The sequence below is a fragment of the Monodelphis domestica genome, chromosome 4, assembly GCF_027887165.1.
Source record: "Monodelphis domestica isolate mMonDom1 chromosome 4, mMonDom1.pri, whole genome shotgun sequence".
NCBI classification, from domain to species: domain Eukaryota; kingdom Metazoa; phylum Chordata; class Mammalia; order Didelphimorphia; family Didelphidae; genus Monodelphis; species Monodelphis domestica.
The window spans coordinates 90,814,705-90,833,700 of NC_077230.1; the positions used below are offsets into that span (position 1 = coordinate 90,814,705).

Below are 18,996 nucleotides of genomic sequence, written 5' to 3' on the forward strand. Positions count from 1 at the left end.
TCAGCCATGCATCCCTAAGTGATCCCTGTGTTTTTCAACACCCTCCTCAGGGGAGAATGTAGTATTATTATAAAATGCAAATTTTAAATTCATTTTGAGAGTAATTTTAGGATAAGAAACATGCTACCTCTCCGAATCCAGAAAGTGAACTGTTTGGAGAAGACACCATGAAGATGCCTCCACAGACCACACACTGCACAAAAAGATCCAGAGTGAATTTTTGGAGGTGGTGATTTAAACTGTGTGGGGTTGAATGCGTTTGTTTTGTATGTATACTCTTATGCCAAAGAGGACTGCCCCCTAACTGGCTTTTTGTCAATGCGTTTAGCAATCCTTGGTTTTATTCTCTTTTCCTCTTATCCTCAAATTATTGTCATTTCAAAGTTGGTTATGTTTACAAGATCCATTGGAGATACTAGTCTTCCACAGATCTCAGGGAGGATGTATAATTGAAAATCTGTTATCCTGAAAAAAAGAACTATAGGGGGGCAGCTGGGTAGCTCAGTGTATTGAGAGCCAGGCCTAGAGACGGGAGGTCCTAGGTTCAAATCTGGCCTCAGACACTTCCTAGCTGTGTGACCCTGGGCAAGTCACTTGACCCCCATTGCCTAGCCCTTACCACTCTTCTGCCTTGGAGTCAATACACAGTATTGACTCCAAGACAGAAGGTAAGGGTTTAAAAAAAAAAAAGAACTATATTTCCCAGGAGCCCACTGACTTCCTGTCATTATGTACTTCCTGTAGTCAGGGGATATTAGGCAAGGACATGAAGGGTCCCACCTCTTTTTGGCCCTGTCAGCAAGCATGCCGGTGATGAGTGGGGATTTTGAAATGGCTAATCAATCATGGGCATGTGGTCTTTATTTTGTATCCTCTTTATTCCTTGATTTCTAATGATCATTAATAAATCACCTAAAATATAATATTTTCATTATTTGAGGTTAATTTTAAATTTTACACCACCCAGATTTAAAGTGAGAAGGCTTTCCTCATTATCTATGTCCAAGGACAAAATGGCCAGAGCAGGTTGCATGCTGCATGGAGCCACTGGAAATTTCACCTCCAGCTGGCAACTGCAGCTTTCTTCTGTTTCCTTCCATGACAGACAAGGAGTTATTCTCTGTGACTATAGAGCAGCTTTCTGTGTTTTGTGTTCCTCTGGGAGGATAAAATGTGGTAGTTCTAAGAAGATCCATGCACGACTGCCTTCCTGTATATTAAAAAACAATAACGAGGGAGCAGTTGGGTGGCTCCATGCATTGAAAGCCAGGCCTCCTGGGTTCAAATCTGTCCTCAGACACTTCCTAGCTGTGTGACCCTGGGCAAGTCATTAAACCCCATAGCTCTTACCACTCTTCTGCCTACAGTATTGATTCTAAGATGGAAGGTAATGGTTTAAAAAAAAAAGATAAAATAAAATAATAATGATAATGATAGTAACTTGTGGTTTGCAGTCAGAAAGATTCTTAAAGAGTATTTAGTTGAATCATTTAATTTTACAGATTAGAAGATTGAGGTCCAAGAGAGGGGAAGTAATTTGCCCAAAATCATATAAGAAGTAAGTAGCAGAATTCAAACCCAAGGCTTCTGACTCTAAATAATCAAAGCCAATACTCAAATATCATTTTACCTACATTAACCCACTTGAGATTTGTACTAAAAGGCAGAAAGACATGGGTTCAAACTCTGCTTCAATTGTTCATTCAGTCAATAAACATCTGTTTACTACTTGTGTGACTCTAGTCAAGTCATTTAACTTCAATGAGCTTCAGTTTCTTCATCTGCAAAATGGGAATAATTAAAATACGGACCTCACAGGATTATTAGATAACATGCATAAATCCCTTTGTAAAGTCTAAAGTGCAATTTAAGTGCTAGCTATTATGATTCCCACAGGATAGTTAGGTGGTACAGTGAATAGAGTACCTGGCCTGGAGTCAGAAAGACTCATCTTCTGAGTTAAAATGTGGCCTCAGACATTTACTAGCTGTGTGAACCTGGGCAAGTCATTTAGTCCTATTTGTCTTGGTTTCCTCGTCTGTCAAATAAGCCAGAGAAGGAGGGGGCAAACGATCCCATTATCTTTGCCCCCAAACCCCCATTAGGGGTCGCAAAAGGTTGGATATGGCTGAGAAACAACTGGACAACAACAAAATTATTATTCCCATTCTAGAATGAAAAAACTAAGGCTTAGAAATTAAAAGATTTGCCCAAGCAAATATCCAGCTATTGTGTGCGTGCCAGGGGTGGTATCTGAATGCAATTCTTCCTGACTGCAGTCCTACTTTATCTCTTTCTAATCTACCATGTTTTCACTCAGGAACCCAAACTTATTTTTTTTTATTATATCCAGAGTCTGCTTGGAATAGAAGAATGTCAGTGTTTTCTTTGCTGATGAGATCATGAGTCTTAAAGTTTACATGACTCCCCACCAGAAGTCACAATACCATTCCCAGCCTAGATATAATGCAACATCACACGTGCAAAAAGATTTCCTCCTCCATTTCCATCTAGATAAAGAACCCACGCCAAGTAGGATCTGAAAGACCAGCGCTACATTTAGGAGCTGTAAGACCCTGAACAAGTCACAGAATTTGTTTCACCTTCACTTTCTGCATGATGATAGCCTCTGTGTCACAAGATGATTGGGAGGATAAAATGAGAAAGCATGTGCAGTGAGTGCTTTGCAAACATCACAGCCTTCTATAAAAGTTCCTTCCTATTAAAATGATAATGAATACTTGCCCCCTACACCCACAGAGAGTTTGGTCAAGAACACGGTCCGCCATGCCAAGACTGCTAAATTCACTCCTATCTTTTCCCCAGGTCATGGGCTGGAAGTTTAGGACATCAATTTGGCCATTCATTTCTTAATCTTTCAGTTCCTATCAAAGGAAGCAGAAATAGCAATGAATTTCCTTAAGATACCCGAGATCCTTTTTCTCTACCTGACACTGAAATTACATGAAGAACTCTGCCAGCCTTGCCTCTTGAATCTATCACTTAAAAACAAAATCCTTTCCCAGAAAAGCAACAAGATTGCATAACACAAAGATGTTGCATGCTCAAATGGCATTTTTTTTTGGATTGAAAGAATAATAGTGAATTGTTTGTCTCTTAAATAATACTAAAGATGTTTGATTTCAGAAATATTATGATGCTTTTTAATAATTAGTTCTGAGGAATTTTTATTAAAATACTTGGCATAAAAAGTGATTCGCTTCATCTAAATGGAGCAACTAAAGTCCCAACAGGCAATTGGGTAGCAGAGTGGTTAGACCGCCTGTCCTGGAATTGAGAAGACTAATATTTCTGAATTCAAATTCAACTTCAGATACTTACGAGTTGTGTGATTCTGGGCAAAACATTTAACTCCCTTTGCCTCAGTTTCCTCATCTGTAAAATGAGCTGGGAAAGGAAATGGCAAGCCATTCCAGTATCTTTGCCAAGAAATGGGACCAGGAAGAGTTGAATGACAACAAAAACTCCTAACCAAATATTCTATAGAGAAGGACAACTATATTTAAATTTCAGTTTGTCTTTGCCAGCATCTATTTAGCTTTAGATTTGTGTCAGATTAGGAAAGCTTTTTCATTTCTTTAAAATAATATGAAATTGCTCCATACATTGTAGAAAAAGAAAGTGGAAATCATTTTTTAAGTCTCCTGATTTTGACATCAAGACATAATTATGTGAGTGTAATTTCTCTCTGCTTCCTTTAGGTGGGAAGAAAAAAATGTGAGGTCAGCAAATAGGAGAAATAAAGAATAAATGAAGACAATCCACTCTAGCTTTCCCTTGACTAGCTTAAAGAGTCTATGCAGATGAATAGATTAAATTATCCAAAAGTTGACTAGCAGGTATGATAAGCTGAGAAAGCTTTTACACCAAGTGGGTGTAAAGTTCAAGAGGTCTAGACAAATAACCCTGAAGAAATCTGACTCTAAGGTAAGAAATTAGGTATTAGGAAACTTGCCAGCTAGGTTTAGAGATAATACACGGGATTGAATCTAGCTAAGCAATATTGAGAGAGGTAACACATTATGTCCTAAATAAATTTACTCTTTTAGTATAGTTTCTAAATCTAATTTGGGAATGTTTACGTTTTTTAAAAATTCATCTTTTTGGTTAAAAGAGAGATTAAGTGGAAAGGTGCCACAATCTCTCTCTGTTATTCAAAAGTCCTGTAGATCAGACCACACAATAATGACTATGTTGTCACAAGCTGTCAGTATGTCTTAAATTAGAGCAAGTTTTGATGGGAAAGTTAATCATATTCATGATGACTTTTTAAAAAACCCTTATCTTCCATCTTAGAACCAATATTGTATGTTGGTTCTAAGGCAGAAGAACTGTAAGAGCTGGGGAAAAGGAGGTTAACTGTCTTGCCCAGGATCACACAACTAGAAAGTATCCAAGGCCAGATTTGAATCCAGGATCTCTCATTTCTAGGCCTCACTCTCTAACCACTGAGCCACCTAGATGCCCTCTCATGACACCTTAATATGCAAACTAAATACGGAAAACATCAACAGGACCATCCCATATCAGAATCTAAGAAGTGACATGCAACAATTGGAAAAGCCTTGTATAATTTTTCTGTAAGGAAATCACTGTGTAAGAAAAGAATATGCTTAAGTTATGTTCTTTTCTTCCCTGTTTAGAAATTGTTTAGGGGAAGTAAAGAAAGTGTTTTGAGTCCTCCAAGCTTCCTCACTATGCAAATTACTTACTAGACAACCTCTTACAAAAGAACTAATTTTCCAACACTGCTTCTAGATTCATCAAAAGATTCTTTCTATCAAGATTCCACTTCAGTCTTAGTCTTGCTCACAAATGATTACAACCCAAGAATTTAGATTTAGATTCTGTAGACTTCAGCTCAAGTTACAGTTCAAATTTCCCCAATATTCAGTTTCTTTGAAAGTAAGATGGGCACATACAACAATTTACCATGGATATATGTGTGTGAGTGTGTGTGTGTGTGTGTGTGTGTGTGTGTGTGTGTGTGTGTGTGTGTGTATGTCCTATCACATGGCTATCCCAGAAGATGACTCCAAATTTATGTAGGATCACTGGCAGGAACTTTTCCAAATCTCTTTATTTTGCCCCTGAAAAAATTGAGGTCAAAGTTTTAAGAGCATCTACCAATCAATCATTGAGCCTACTGTATGCCAAGCACAGTATTAGGTACTAAAGCTCTAAAGACAAAACTGAGACAGCTCCTTGCCTCAAGGAACTTATATTCTAAGGTGGAAGACAAATGTACCTACCTAAGTACAGTGCATTCACCAAAGAAGAAGAAGCAAAGGCAGGACCAGTAATACAGTTACCAAGGAGGAAAGTGTCATAAAACCCAGAAGAGAAAATGGTCTAACTTGAGAGAGGTCCAGAAGGTTGAAGACTGAGAAGCAGCCAAAAGATTTGGCAATCCAAAAATCAATGATAATTTGGAGAAAACAGTTTCAGTTGAGTGAGGAGGTTGAAAGCTGAACAGCAGAAAGCTGAGGGAAATGAAAGGAGAAAAAGAAAAGGATGCAAGAGCACTGAGCAAAGATATTATGGGAAATCCAGCCCAATATCCTCATTTTCTTAGCTACTGAATATTAGTTTGAAAGGACAATTATTGTTGTTTGTCCTTTGTTTTATGCAGAGAGCCAATGATAGAATGGAGTGATGTCTAAATTGGATTTAAGTGAGGCAGTTGCATAAAATCATTTGCCTCACTTCCTCATCTAGACTGACCACAGTCCAGTGTCAAGAGAAAAGTCAGGACAGTGGGAGATGACTGGGGATGTAGTGGATGACCTTGGCATTTTTGAGGTCTGACCAAGCTCTAAGCTCGTTTCCTGGCAGTTGTAACAATATGTTCTCAGCCACTCATTCTGACAAGGAATATCTTCAGATGATGGGGTAGACATCCCCACTCCAAATCACTCATGGGTTAGAAGATTATTGTTTACCCTCAACCTAGCTATTGAGCATGCTACAGCTTTTGGGAGCCACAGGTGAGCATTAAATTAAAGGTGGACACCAAAGGTAGGTGGACATCCCTGAAAGAAACCAGAGGTGCTAGTCCTCCCTGAACACCTCAGATCTAGTGAGTGGGGTTTTTGTTACTGTTTTTGTTTTTTAATAAGGAGATATGAGCATGTTAGTAGGTACCAGGAAGGAGCCAGTAGTAGAGGGAAGTGAGAGAAGAAAGGGAGAAGAGAAAGAGAATGATTATGAGGAGCTATACAAGTAGCAGAGTCAGAATTGAAACCTAGATCCTCTCCAAAATCCACACTCTGCTATGGTTTCTTTGCAGCTCTCCAGAAGCCACTACTAACTGCCTTGCAGCAGAAAGCCCACACACTTCAGAGAACCATGGGAAGGGGGTATTTGCTGTTAGGAAATCTTATATCATAAAGAGTTTTAGTAAGAAATTATTCAATGTAGTAGGTAAATTAGTTAAGCCAGTGGTTTATTTACACCTCATCAAATATAACTCTCTCCAACCTTAATAGATTTTTTAAAAACTCATACCTCCTATCTTAGAATTGATACTAAGAGCTGTAAAAGCTGGGCAAATGAAATTAAGTGACTTGCCCAGGGTCACAAAGCAAGGCAGTTTCTTATGCCAAATTTTAACCCAGAGCCTCCTTTCTTTAGGCCTGACTCTCAATCCACTAAATCACTTAGCTTCCCCCTTAATAGATTTAAAATTTAAACCAACCATTCTGAAATTATTTTATACCGAGCAGTTCCCTGAGAAGTGTTCTTTTTTTTTTTTAACTTACTTTCTGTCTTAGAATCAATACTATGTATCAGTTCCAAGGCAGAAGAGCAGTAAGGGCTAGGCAATGGGGGTTAAGTGACTTGCCCAAAGTCACCCAGCTGGTAAGTGTCTGAGGCCAGATTTGAACCTAGGACTTCCCATCTCTAGGCCTGGCTCTCAATCCCCTGAGCTATCCAGCTGCCCCCTCTTTTCTTATATAAACTCCATTCATCAAGGTTCCATGGAACCATGCTCCTAGGTCATTTATATTTTTTTACTCTTCACTAGAACCTTTTCTCAGTGACCCAGCCCCCTTACAACAACTTTATATGCTCAATCCATCAATAGGTATTTGCTGAGGGCCTCACCTGGTGCTCCCTGTCTGTTTTCAAGACTTGTTCTGGGACCTGCGATCTATCTCTTCATTGCTCACCTCACACTTTGCCCAGACTTGTCTTCATCCCTCCTCCTACCTTCTCAGCTCTTGTTTCACTAGAATCTTCCAGGCAGTTTGCTGCTGGTGCTTAGCCTGCACCCCTGCCCCGGAGCCTTTTAAGGTAATCCCAGGCAGAGGAACAGAGGATGATCAAAAACTCAGGAGAACAGCTGCACCTGTGAAGATTCCAGCTGTCTGGGGGGGCTTTCAGGCTTTTCCTATTTTAACACGCACACAAGAGGGGGGGCTTCTGCAGTAAATTCTTCCCACTACAAGTCTGAAATAGTACATTTCAGCACCATCAAGTACATATGCACACGAATACATTTGTGTTCTTTTCCATCAGAAATATATTTGTCAAAGTCTCCTTTTCTCCTGGCTCTCCCCTTGCTGAGGAAAGCACACACAGAAATATTTATAACTACACTTTTTTTAAATAACAAAGAACTGGAAATATTCTCCATTGACAAGTATGTATGAAGTGCCTACTGTGCACTGGGCATCGTGCTAGGTGCTGGAGCCACTAGACTCAGAGTAAAGTAAGTAGAAACAAAAATAGATATACATACAAGGAATTTCGACTTTGTAAATGGGATGAACAACAACCACCAAAAAATGCTGTATAATTATAATGACCAAGATTGGCTGGAAAGAAAAGGTAATGAGAATGCACCTTGCTCTAGATAGTGGAATCTGGTCAAACCAAGGGCCGATTGTTAAATTTTCACTGTGAATATTTACATCTGGGGAGTCTTAAATTAAAAACAGGGCTTGACTTATTGCTCTATTGTGTGGCACAGAAAATGTCAGTAATGCAGACTAAACTTTAAAATGTGTCCTATTCAAAGGCAGAGCTAGAATTAGGTCTTTGGTCCCTCAGTTTCCAGTCCAATTATCTTTTTCCTAATAATTCCTATCTCCCTTATCAATAAAAGCACTCTAATGAGAATTAAGGGCAATATAATGACCCCCAGGACCATTTGATTCCCTCCTCTGCAGCTTGAGAGAGTGACTGCAGATGGGGTCACAAAGAGTTGGGACTCAAGTGAATGGACAGCACTAACAAGTGGCTGAACAAACTGTGACATATGAATAAAGTGGGATGTTACTGGGACATAATGACATAAGTAACCATTTCAGAGGGGCAACTAGATGGTTCAGTGGATTGAGAGCCAGATCTAGAGATGGAAGGTCCTGAGTTCAAATCTGTCCTCAAGACACATCCTAACTGGGCAGGTCACTTAGCCCCCATTGCCTAGTATTTACCATTATTCTACCATGGAACCTATACATAGTATCAATTCTAAGATGGAAGGGAAGGATTTAAAACAAGATTAGGAAAAAAAAAAAGAAAGAAACTAATTTGGAGAATCCAGGATAGTATGAGTTGACACAGTGAAGTAAGGACAATCAGGAGACCAGTTATACAAAAGGCAGTCACATTGTTACATGTAAAGAAAAACAAAGTTGAGTAACTAGTTATGGTACTTTCCAGGAAGCGGGACGGGAGGTCTTCTAGTATAAGTGATGCAGCTAAAAGGCTCAAAGGTTTGAAGTTGGATTTGGAATCAGTAACCCATGAGGATGAATCCTACTTCACACTTATTAGCTGCATGGGCCCCCTTTCAGCCCCAGCCCAGCCTTATCCATAAAATAAGAGCATTGCACCTGAAGACCTCTAAGTGTTTTCGAGTTTTGAATTCTCCAGTCCTACAACTTCCTACCTGTGAGCACATCATTTCACACGTTCTGGCCTCAGTTACCTTCTGTATCAAATGAGAGATGATCTCTACAGTCAGGGTCAATTTGGATGAACCTCATTATGTAAACGAACTCTTCAGAGGTGACCATTTGGGGCACTGTTGTGTTACTTCGGATACACAGGTACACAGCTACAGCTGGGATGGCAAGGGGGATATAGCCAGCATTCCTGATCTCCTCTACCTTCTTCTAACCTCCAATTCATTTCCTGACTTTATGCCCTGCCGGCTGAGCTCAACTCTGTTAAGAGTCTGGATCTCAGATCGCATCACTCCATTCTTTCTCCCTAATTTAACTGTCTCTCTTCTCCAGGACCTTAGTCCTTCTACTCTCTCCCACCCGTTAGAAACCAGAGACCTCAAAACTATTGTGCTGGTTCAAGAAGCACTTTCTAAATTGGTTTCTAGCACCACCTCTGGATTTTTTGTTATTTTTCATATAAATTTTAATCTAAAATTCATATAATTCCTCAAGGCCTAAATCTTTCTGTCTTTTTCCTGCTTAAAGGTTGGGGAAAGGTTTTCTTAGTCCTTCCAGGTTCATTCTAAGACAACTTCAACTTTATGTTCATTTGGTTTTTTATCAATAGAATTTATTTACAAGGGTTGCCTTACTGCCACAGCCTGGATCATAGAAAGCATCATCCAGGAGAAAGATATAAATATACAAGTTGTGTCTTTCATGTTTCCATTTTTCAGTTTGCTCTCTGGAGGTAATATTCACAAGTTCTTTTTTTTTTTAACCTTTACCTTCCATTTTGTGATCAGTACTGTATATTAGGTTAGGAAAAGGAGATTAAGTGACCTCCCCAGGGTCACACAGCTTGGAAATGTCTGAGGTTAAATTTGAACACAGGATCTCCCATCTCTAGACCTGGCTTTCAATCTACTACTCCGCCTAGCTGTCCCCACCCAAGTTATTCTTCAAGTATGAAATCTGTAGCTGTGTATAATGTTCTCTTCATTCTCATCATTTCACTGTTCATTATTCCATGTAGTTCTTTCCAATTTTTTTTTAATATTAGCCTGCTCATCATTTCTTATGGCACATTTAATTGTTTGTTTGTTTTTTAATTCTTAAAAGAGGTCTTTCTCAAAGGCTGCTGAAAGCACAATTTGTTAGTCTGGTTGTCAGATTTTTGACTGGCAACTGTTTGTTTTCTTCATTAAGTACTTTTGGTGAGCCTTGAGGAAACCAAAAGGAATCTAGCACACTTATGCACATCTAAAAGAATGCTTATGGAGGCAAGTCCCTTCCTTGATAGGGGACAAATTGTCCTGACAAGTTTTACTGTCTATGACCTAAATTAAAAAAAAAAAAGACAAAAGCATCAAGGTTATCTTTTAAAATATACAGAATAGAATCAAAGAAAGTTCTTCAGGGGCACTGACAAGAAGGACATTTTGTTACTGTTCTATTAAGAATAATATACATTTAAAAAAACTGAACACACTAGAAATTCAGAGTTTCATATGCAATCTTTTTTCTTCTCTTCGGATGTTAAAATGCCCCATATTCCATGTTAAAGTGTACTATTTGCCACCCAAAGTCCTGGTTGGTTTCAACTCCATTATCATCTTCATCATTCTGGATCCAGGAAAAATTCATCACCAGAAAACTCATCATCATGGAGCTTTGCTTCAGCCTAACTCCTCCTCATCAGTACCCTCAGTTGATTCTGCCCCTCTGATTGGAGAACTGGAGGGTCAAAATGCTAGTCATCTCTTCATTTGTTACCAGCTCCTCGGCTGGCACAATTGAGGGAGCAGGGTAAGGGTATGGATTTAAGGGTTCGAGTAGAGGAGTTAGCCTTGGGAAGAAGGTTCTTATCTTTGTCTTCAGAGACAAGAGAGCAAAAAAGGAGAGAATGGGAGTCGGTATCAAGAGGTTTTAAGGTATAAGAGATAGAAGAGAGAGCCCAAAACAGATAGCCTCTTTTTCTTAGCAAAGTAGAAGGTGAGTTTCTTTGCTGACTGGAAATTTGGATGGGAGGAGAGAAAGGGTATGGCAGAGGAAAGGAAAGGTTTCAGAAGAGAAATTGCAGTTTGGAATGTTGTTTGTCTTCCATTTTCAAAGAAGACCACTGATAACACAATGTTGGAGTCAAGGTACAATGTGTTTGGCTGTGTCTGATCAGCCCAGTCCAAGTTTGGGAGGCACTACCACAAACTGGGCACAAGTGGTCCATTAGAACATTTAGGACTGAGGTGTCTCTCGACTTCTGCAGCTCACATTTCTGTGCTTTCTACCATTCTGCTTTGCTCATGGAGCACGGTGCTTTCTCTCTTACAAGCATGCCAAGGTGGATGGTGCTATCTATGCCAGCATCTCCCACGTTTCACAGTCAAAACTCAAGTTTCCCAGAGGTACCTGGAGAACGTCCTTATACTGCTTCTCTTAAGCAAGTCTCCATAAAATATGAAGGAGTAGCATTAGGTAAATATTTGGACTATGTGGCCAGCTCATTGGAGTTGTCTTCTCTGCTGCAGAATTTGAATGCTTGGCAGTCAGCTCCAGAGAAGGCCTTGATGTCAGGTATCTTATTTTGCCAGGTGATCTACAGTTTGGAATAGCCTCTACAAGAGAACATCATGGGACCTTAGAGACTACTAAATCCACCGTCCTTCTCTTTGCAGATAAGGAAATGGAAGCAGTTTTTAAAAGTAACGTTCTAAAGTCTGAACAAGTTGTGGTATATGGTTGTAATGGAATACCACTGCACCATAAGAAATGACAAACAGGACAAATTCAGAAAAACCTGGGAAGATTTATATGAACTGATGCAAAGTGAAATGAGTAGAACCAGGGAAACACTGTATACAATACTGTACAATGAGCTACTGTGAAGGACAAACTATTATTATATTAGCAAGGAAAGGTTCCAAGATAACCCCAAAGGACTCATGATGGAAAGTGCTATCCACAGACAAAGAAGGAATTGTTGGGATTTGATTGAAGATCAAAGCATGCCATCTTCCATTTTATTTCCTCCATGAGTTTTTTATTGTATCATGATGTGTCTTCTTTCACAGCATAAGGAATATGGAAATAGCCATTCCATGATAGCACTGATATAACCCATATCAGATTATTTACCACCTTGCATGGGAGGGGGGAGATTCTGAATCACAAAATGTAGGTAATGATTGTCAAAAATTGTTTCTACATGAAAATTAAAAAAAAAATAAGTTAAAAAAATGATGTGCTAGACAATGGAGCAAGGGCAAGGGCAAAGGTAGAGAGTGAGCACATAATCCTGGGATTTTCAGGAAATAATATATATCTTGATTTCTATACAAACTTCTAGAAGTGATCCTCGGACTAGGTCCCTTGCACTACTTGCCACTCCTTCACACTTTACCTGCTCCTCTCAAGGTTTGCCTGAATACTGATATTTGCAGGTAAGCCATGTAAACTCTTGAGTCTCAGTTTCCTCATCTGATTTCTTAGCCTCCTTCACATCTCAGATAAAGCCCTACCTTCTGGGGAGGGGAAGGGAATACACACTTATATAGCATCTACTAGGTTCTAGGACTGGGCTAAGTGCTTTATAAATATCATCTTATTTTATCCTCAACAACAACAAATCACCAGGATAGGTAGTATTCCCACACAACACACACGCAGTCAAAGTAACTAAGGCAAACCGAGGTTAAGTTACACAGATAGGAAGTAAGTGTTTGAGGTTGAACTTAAACTAAAGTCTCCCTGATTCAGGGCAACTAGGTGGTGCAGCAAATCGACTGCCAGGTCTAGAGTCAGGAAGACCCTCTCCTTGAGGTCAAATCTGGCCTCAGACCCTTAATAGCTATGTGATCCTGGACAAGTCACTTAACCTTTCGGTCTCAGTTTCCTCATTCAAAAGGAAATGACAAACCACTTCAGTATCTCTACCAAGAAAACCCTAAATGGGGTCATGAAGAATCTGAATAACAACTTCCTGACTCTGAGCCCAATGCTCTATCCACTGTCCATTAGTGCCTCCAAGAAGCCTTTCCTTCCAAGACTATCTTCCTTCTGTTGATTATTTTCAATATATCCAATATATATCTAGGTTGTAAATAGTGGATTGCATGTTGTCTTCCTGATTAGACTGGAAACTCCTTGAGGGCAGGAACCACGATCACCTTTTCTTTGTATCTCCTATGCTGGCACATAGTAGGCACTTGATAAACACTTGAGGAGCTGAGTGTAAAATACAACAACAATATTTATACTGCCTACTTTGTGGATATATTGGGTAGAAAATACCTTGTAAACTGCACACTTTTCAATTTAAATATGAAATTTTATCATTGGAATAGTATGCTAGACTCCATAAAACATTATCAAATGAAATAACAGGATTTCCTGCCTACCCACACCCCCCAAAAAGAAAAAAGAAATCCTGTCCCACACAATCTAACAAAGATGAATAAAGGGCCCACTATGTGCAAGGTACTAAGGCTACAAAGATGAAGGAAAACCAAAGAGCATACAGTCCATTGAGTGAATGGCAAGCAAAAAATGCATCTCCAAACCTTCAAGAACTGATATGCCAGTCTCTGGACACAAGAATGTTGCAAACTAAGAATGGAATGTGCTGATTCAAACAATTCCAATCTTTGTTTTCCATAGAAGTATCATTTCCCCCTAAAATGAGTTATTTCATTAACTTGGGAGTGAGAACATCAATACCCCCCCATAGAAAAATTGGGAAAAAGTCTCTCCCACTATTAGCACTCCCCACCCTTACCACCAACCAACCAACTCTTTCATGTCCTCCTGGTCCAGGGCAACTCACCAGGCCGAAGATTCATGGAGATCTTCTGGGGCGTCATCTGAATGACATCTGCATTGGAAGGGCTGGAGCCCTTGATGCTCAGAGGAAGGTTTTTCAGGACAGTGATGCTGCTATCTGGGCTCTCCAGTTCACCTCCACAACCAAGTTTGAGGAGATTTGCCTTCAGATCACACCGGGAAGTGATTGACCTCTGATTACCAAAATCCTAAGAAGGAAGGAGATATAAGGATAAGAAATAAGGACCTTCTTTCACATGTCCCTTAGCTCTCTTTTTTTCCTAAACCTTGATACTCGCTGGCTGTGTGACCCTGAATAAGTCATTTAACCACTAGTAGGCATGGTTTCCTCTTCTGAAAAATATGAATGACACTTGCGCTCCTTAGGATATTGGGTTCCAAACAGTAGTAATACTAGCATTTATGTAGTAATTTGAGGTTTGCAATGCATTTTTAAAATATCTAATTTGATGTTCACAATAACTCTGCAAGGCAAGTACTATTATTAGTCCCACTTTTATGACTGAGAAGACTGAGGCAGGTAGCTAGCAATCAAGTGACTTGCCCAGGGTCACACAGTGAGTGTCTGAGGCCAGATTTGAACTCAGGTCCTCCTTAATCCCAGGAGCAAGGCACTATCTACTGCATTACACATATAATACACACTTATTGGATAACCAGATTCTAAATATTCAGGAGAAATAGAACAGAATCTCTAAGAAAAACTGAATAAGTTTTCCTAGGATGAGAAAATCTGATGTGAGGTCAGCAAAGTAATCCAGAGCATTTCTGCTAGACTAGGTGGCAGAGTGGATAGAGTGGTGAGCCTGAAGACTCATCTTTCTGAGTTCTGATCCAGCCTGTGTGTCCCTGGCAAAGTCACTTAAGTCTGTTTGTCTCAGTTTCCTCTTCTGTAAAATGAGCTAGAGAAGGAAACTCCAAATGAGGTCATGAAGAGTCAGACACAGCTGAAAACACAGGAACTACAACTATATGCCAAGCAGGTGCTAAGGGCTGGGGATACAATGAATAACAGGACAGCCCCTGCTATCAAGGAACTTACAACATAATGGGAGAAGAGCATACACAAAAGGATCTGGAAAAGCGAGTAAGGGGAGACCAGGTTGTACCTGGCAAGTGGGGGACCTGCTCCATGGAGCTGAAACCAGGCAAAGTAGAAGATTCAGAATGGAAGCTTGGTTCACAAAGTGGAGGGCAGCAGAATCAGATTAAAGTGTGATTGGGAGAGACAGTTAGGTAGCATAGTGGGCAGAGAGACAGATCTAAAGGCAAGAGGACCTGGGTTCAAATCTGACCTCAGACACTTGCTAGTTGTGTGACCCTGGAAAAGCCACTTAACCCTCACTGTCTAGCCCTTATTGCTTTTCTGTCTTAGAATTCATATTAAGACAGAAGATACGGATTTTAAAAATGTAATTGAGGACTATTTTACAAAATACAGAAAAATAGAATACAACATAGATAATGCAATGCCATTTGGGGTTTTCTAATTCAGCATACAGCCAGCAGGGCTCCATCATCCTACAGCAGTCCATCCTTCACTTGGAAACCACTACGCTAGCAATGGAGAGCCTTCCACCTCCTGAGACAGTTGATTCTGCTCTTGAGACAGTTCCAGTGGTTACAAGTGTTTCTTTACAACCAGCTTAAATCTGCCTCACTGAAACTTCTATCCATTGCTCCTACTAGTTCTTTGGGGGGCCTCGCAAACCAAACCTCTTTCCCAGCAGGGCACTTCAAATACTTGAAGACAGATATCGTGACCTCTCTCCCACTAGCCAAGGGGAGATAATGATAACTAGCATTTATCTAGCACTTTGAAGCTTGTAAAAACACTTTACAAATATTCGCTTTTCTTCTTACAACAGCCCCGAGAGAGAGGTGCTAGCAGGACCTTCATTTTCCAATGAAGAAACTGAGACTGGGCATGCCCACGGTCATACGGCTAATAAGTATCTGAGGCTAAATTTAAATGTTAGCTGTCCCTCCTAGCGTTGTGCCATCTACAAATGTAATAGGCATGCCACATCTGCCTTCCTCTGATAAGCAGTGATAAGAATGTTGGGCCAAGGATGGATCCCTGGAACATTTCACCAAAGACTTCTATAACGTGCTTCTAGGAACCTCATGATAGGCTGCCAGATCTCATCAGCAGTGGTACCAAGACCCACAATACCCTCTGCCCCTCCTGATTGGAGGCTGGTGATGAGCTCCTCCTAAAACCTCCATTTAAGTGGGGCATCCAAGCCAGCCATCTCTTCTCTCTCTGTCTCTCTCTGTCTCTCTGTCTCTATCTCTCTCTGTCTCTCTGTCTCTGTCTTTCTCTCTGTGTCTCTGTCTCTGTCTCTCTGTCTGTCTCTCTCTCTGTCTGTCTCTCTGTCTTTTTCTGTCTCTCTGTCTCTCTCTGTCTGTCTCTCTGTCTCTCTCTCTCTCAGTGTCTCTCTGTCTCTCTCTGTCTCTGTCTCTCTCTGTCTCTCTGTCTCTCTCTGTCTCTCTGTCTCTGTCTTTCTCTCTGTGTCTCTGTCTCTGTCTCTCTGTCTCTCTCTGTCTCTCTGTCTTTGTCTGTCTCTCTGTCTGTCTCTCTGTCTCTCTCTGTCTATCTCTCTGACTCTCTCGGTGTCTCTCTGTCTCTGTGTCTCTGTGTCTCTGTCTTTCTCCAGCTTTCTGATAGAGTATAAGAAGACACAAAGGGCTCTTATTTGCTATTCTTCAGCCCAAATGTATCCATCTTTTTCACACTGTTAGCATGAGTAACTGTGAAATACTTTACTAAAATCTAGGCATTGTATATTTACAGCATTCCCCTACTCTTGTAATCCTATTAAAAAATGAAAAAAGTAAGGGAGTAGCTAGATGGCTCAATGGACTGAGAGTCAGGCCTAGAGATGGGAGGTCCTGGGATCAAATCTGACCTCACATACTTTCTAACTATATGACCCTGGGTAACCCAATTTGCCTAGCCCTTACCTCTCTTCTGCCTTGGAACCAATGCATAGTATTAATTCTAATTAATTAATTCTAAATAATCTCAACAGGAGATAAAGGTGTTTTTGTTTTTTAATGGAAAAGGTTAGTCCTTCTCCATGGCCCAACACTCCACTCTGGATTCTAGACTCTGGCCATCTTTGCCAACTACCTTTCCATCCTGAATAAACTTCCACTCTGGCCTCTCTTCCCTGTTCCCCCCAAACTGGTAACAGCCTCTCTCAAACAAATATTTGAAAAGGACCTCCAGCCAAGCTTCACATCATCCCCAATACTTTAGCACTTAGCACATTTGGCACATAGTAAATACTGACTAAGCACTTAACTAATAAATTAATAAACTTAATAAATAAGTTACTTGATAAATTCATTCATCACACCACACGAGCTCTTAGTACGTTGTGCTTCCCTTTCTAAAAACATACATGCCATCCCTTTACTTCTATATTTTGCAAGAAATTGGAATTCACTAGTTACAAGTTATAAACTTCATGATCTTCCTTGGAGATAGGAAGAGGGAAGGAAAAATCTGTCAGACTAGATGAAATGAGCATCTTTCCAGCTCTGAATATACCAGATGTTCATCAAGCATTTATTACGTTCTTACTATATGCCAGTCACTATGCTAAGTACTGTGGATACTGAGACAAAAATCAAAATCTTGTCCTCAAGGAGCTTCCATTTTAACAGGGGAAATAGCATGTTTGAATGTACATATGTACATATATACAGAATATATTCAAAATAAAGCAAGGTAGTTTTGAAATGAAGGGCACCAGCCACTTAGGGGAGGGGAGGGGAGGGGAGGGGTGAGCAGGAGCCCAGATGGAGGAATGACAAGGAAAGGTTTCATGTAAAAGGTAGCGATTGAACTGAGTCTTGAAAGAACTAAGGAATTCCAAGAATCAGGTGAGAAAAGAATACATTTCAGGCACAGGGGATGAATAGCCAGTACAAAGACAGAGATGGGAGACAGAAGATGAGTAATTCTCTAAGTATTCCTTTGAAGAAAAAAAATAATGACCTTGGGAAGACAGAAACGACTTCTACAACTGGATCCCCCAAATCCTTTCCCCCAAAAGTCTCTTCTTTCTCTCTCAACAGCCTATTTCAGATCAGCACTGCCCCCCCAGCCCAGACCTACTTTGAATTTGAATTTCTCCTAATACCCCAGGCTAGATATTCCTTTCTTTAATTTGACCCAGACAGGGTTGAGGTTAAAAAATGTTGCTGGGGAAGTAAGAGAAAAAGAAAAACAAAGTCAAGTTGCAAAGGTCACAGTAACTCATACCCCAGAGATATTTGTGAGTTCCATTCCAGACCACCACAATAAAGCAAATATCACACTAAAGTGAGTCATATAACGTTTTTTGATTTTGCAGGTCATGTAAAAGTTATATTTGCACTATAAACTATATATGGTCTATTAAGTATGCAATGATATTATGTCTTTAAAAAATCAACAACAATGTACATACTCAATTTAAAAAGATTTTACTGCTAAAAGATGCTATCATCTGAGCCTTCAGCAAACTGTCATCTTTTTGCTGATGGCTGCTGACCACTCTGGGTGATGGTTGCTAAAGTATGGCTTGGCTGTGGCAGTTTCTTAAAATAAAACAACAATGAAGTTCACCACATGGATCGACTCTTCCATTCCCTTGAATGTTTAGAGGCCATTGTAGGGTTATTACTTGGCCTAATTTCAATATTGCTGTCTCAGGGAATAGAGAGGTCAGAGGAGAGGGAAAGACAGAGGTGGAGCTATTGGAAAGCGCACAACATTTATCAATTAAGTTTTCCATCTTCTATCTATTACAAGATTAACATCAAAGACCTCTCATCACAGATCACCAGTATTCCCAACACTTAGCAAAGTACCTGGCACATAGTAGGCACTTTTTAAATGCTTATTAAAAACATGGCAAGACCTGTATGAATTGGTACAAAGTGAAGTGAGATCATCATCTTATAATAGATATAATAACAATGAAAAAGTTAGAAATCATGAAAGAATTATCAAAATGTGACACAGACATGATGTGAGCACATGCTGTTAGGAAAATGGCGCCAATAGACTTGTTCAACAAACTTTCCATTTGTAAAAAGTTATCTTCAAAGCACAATAAAGCCAAGTCCAATAAAGCAAGGTATGCTGGTACTGTATCATTCATCTCCTTCTGACCCTTGCGGCACAGGAGTAGTCACATTCCTGGCCCAACTCTGGGTTTGGACCATGCATGCCACATTATAT

General features: G+C 40.0%; 1 protein-coding gene across 1 annotated transcript in view; it reads right to left on the minus strand.

Moving 5' to 3' along the window:
• Positions 1 to 18,996, minus strand: part of ITGB5 (integrin subunit beta 5) — a 197,869-nt gene that overhangs the window by 141,188 nt on the left and 37,685 nt on the right. Inside the window, exon 3 of the mRNA XM_007493818.3 lies at positions 13,741 to 13,945. Within this exon, the coding sequence (XP_007493880.2) occupies positions 13,741 to 13,945 (205 nt within the window). The remainder of the gene's footprint in view (positions 1 to 13,740; positions 13,946 to 18,996) is intronic.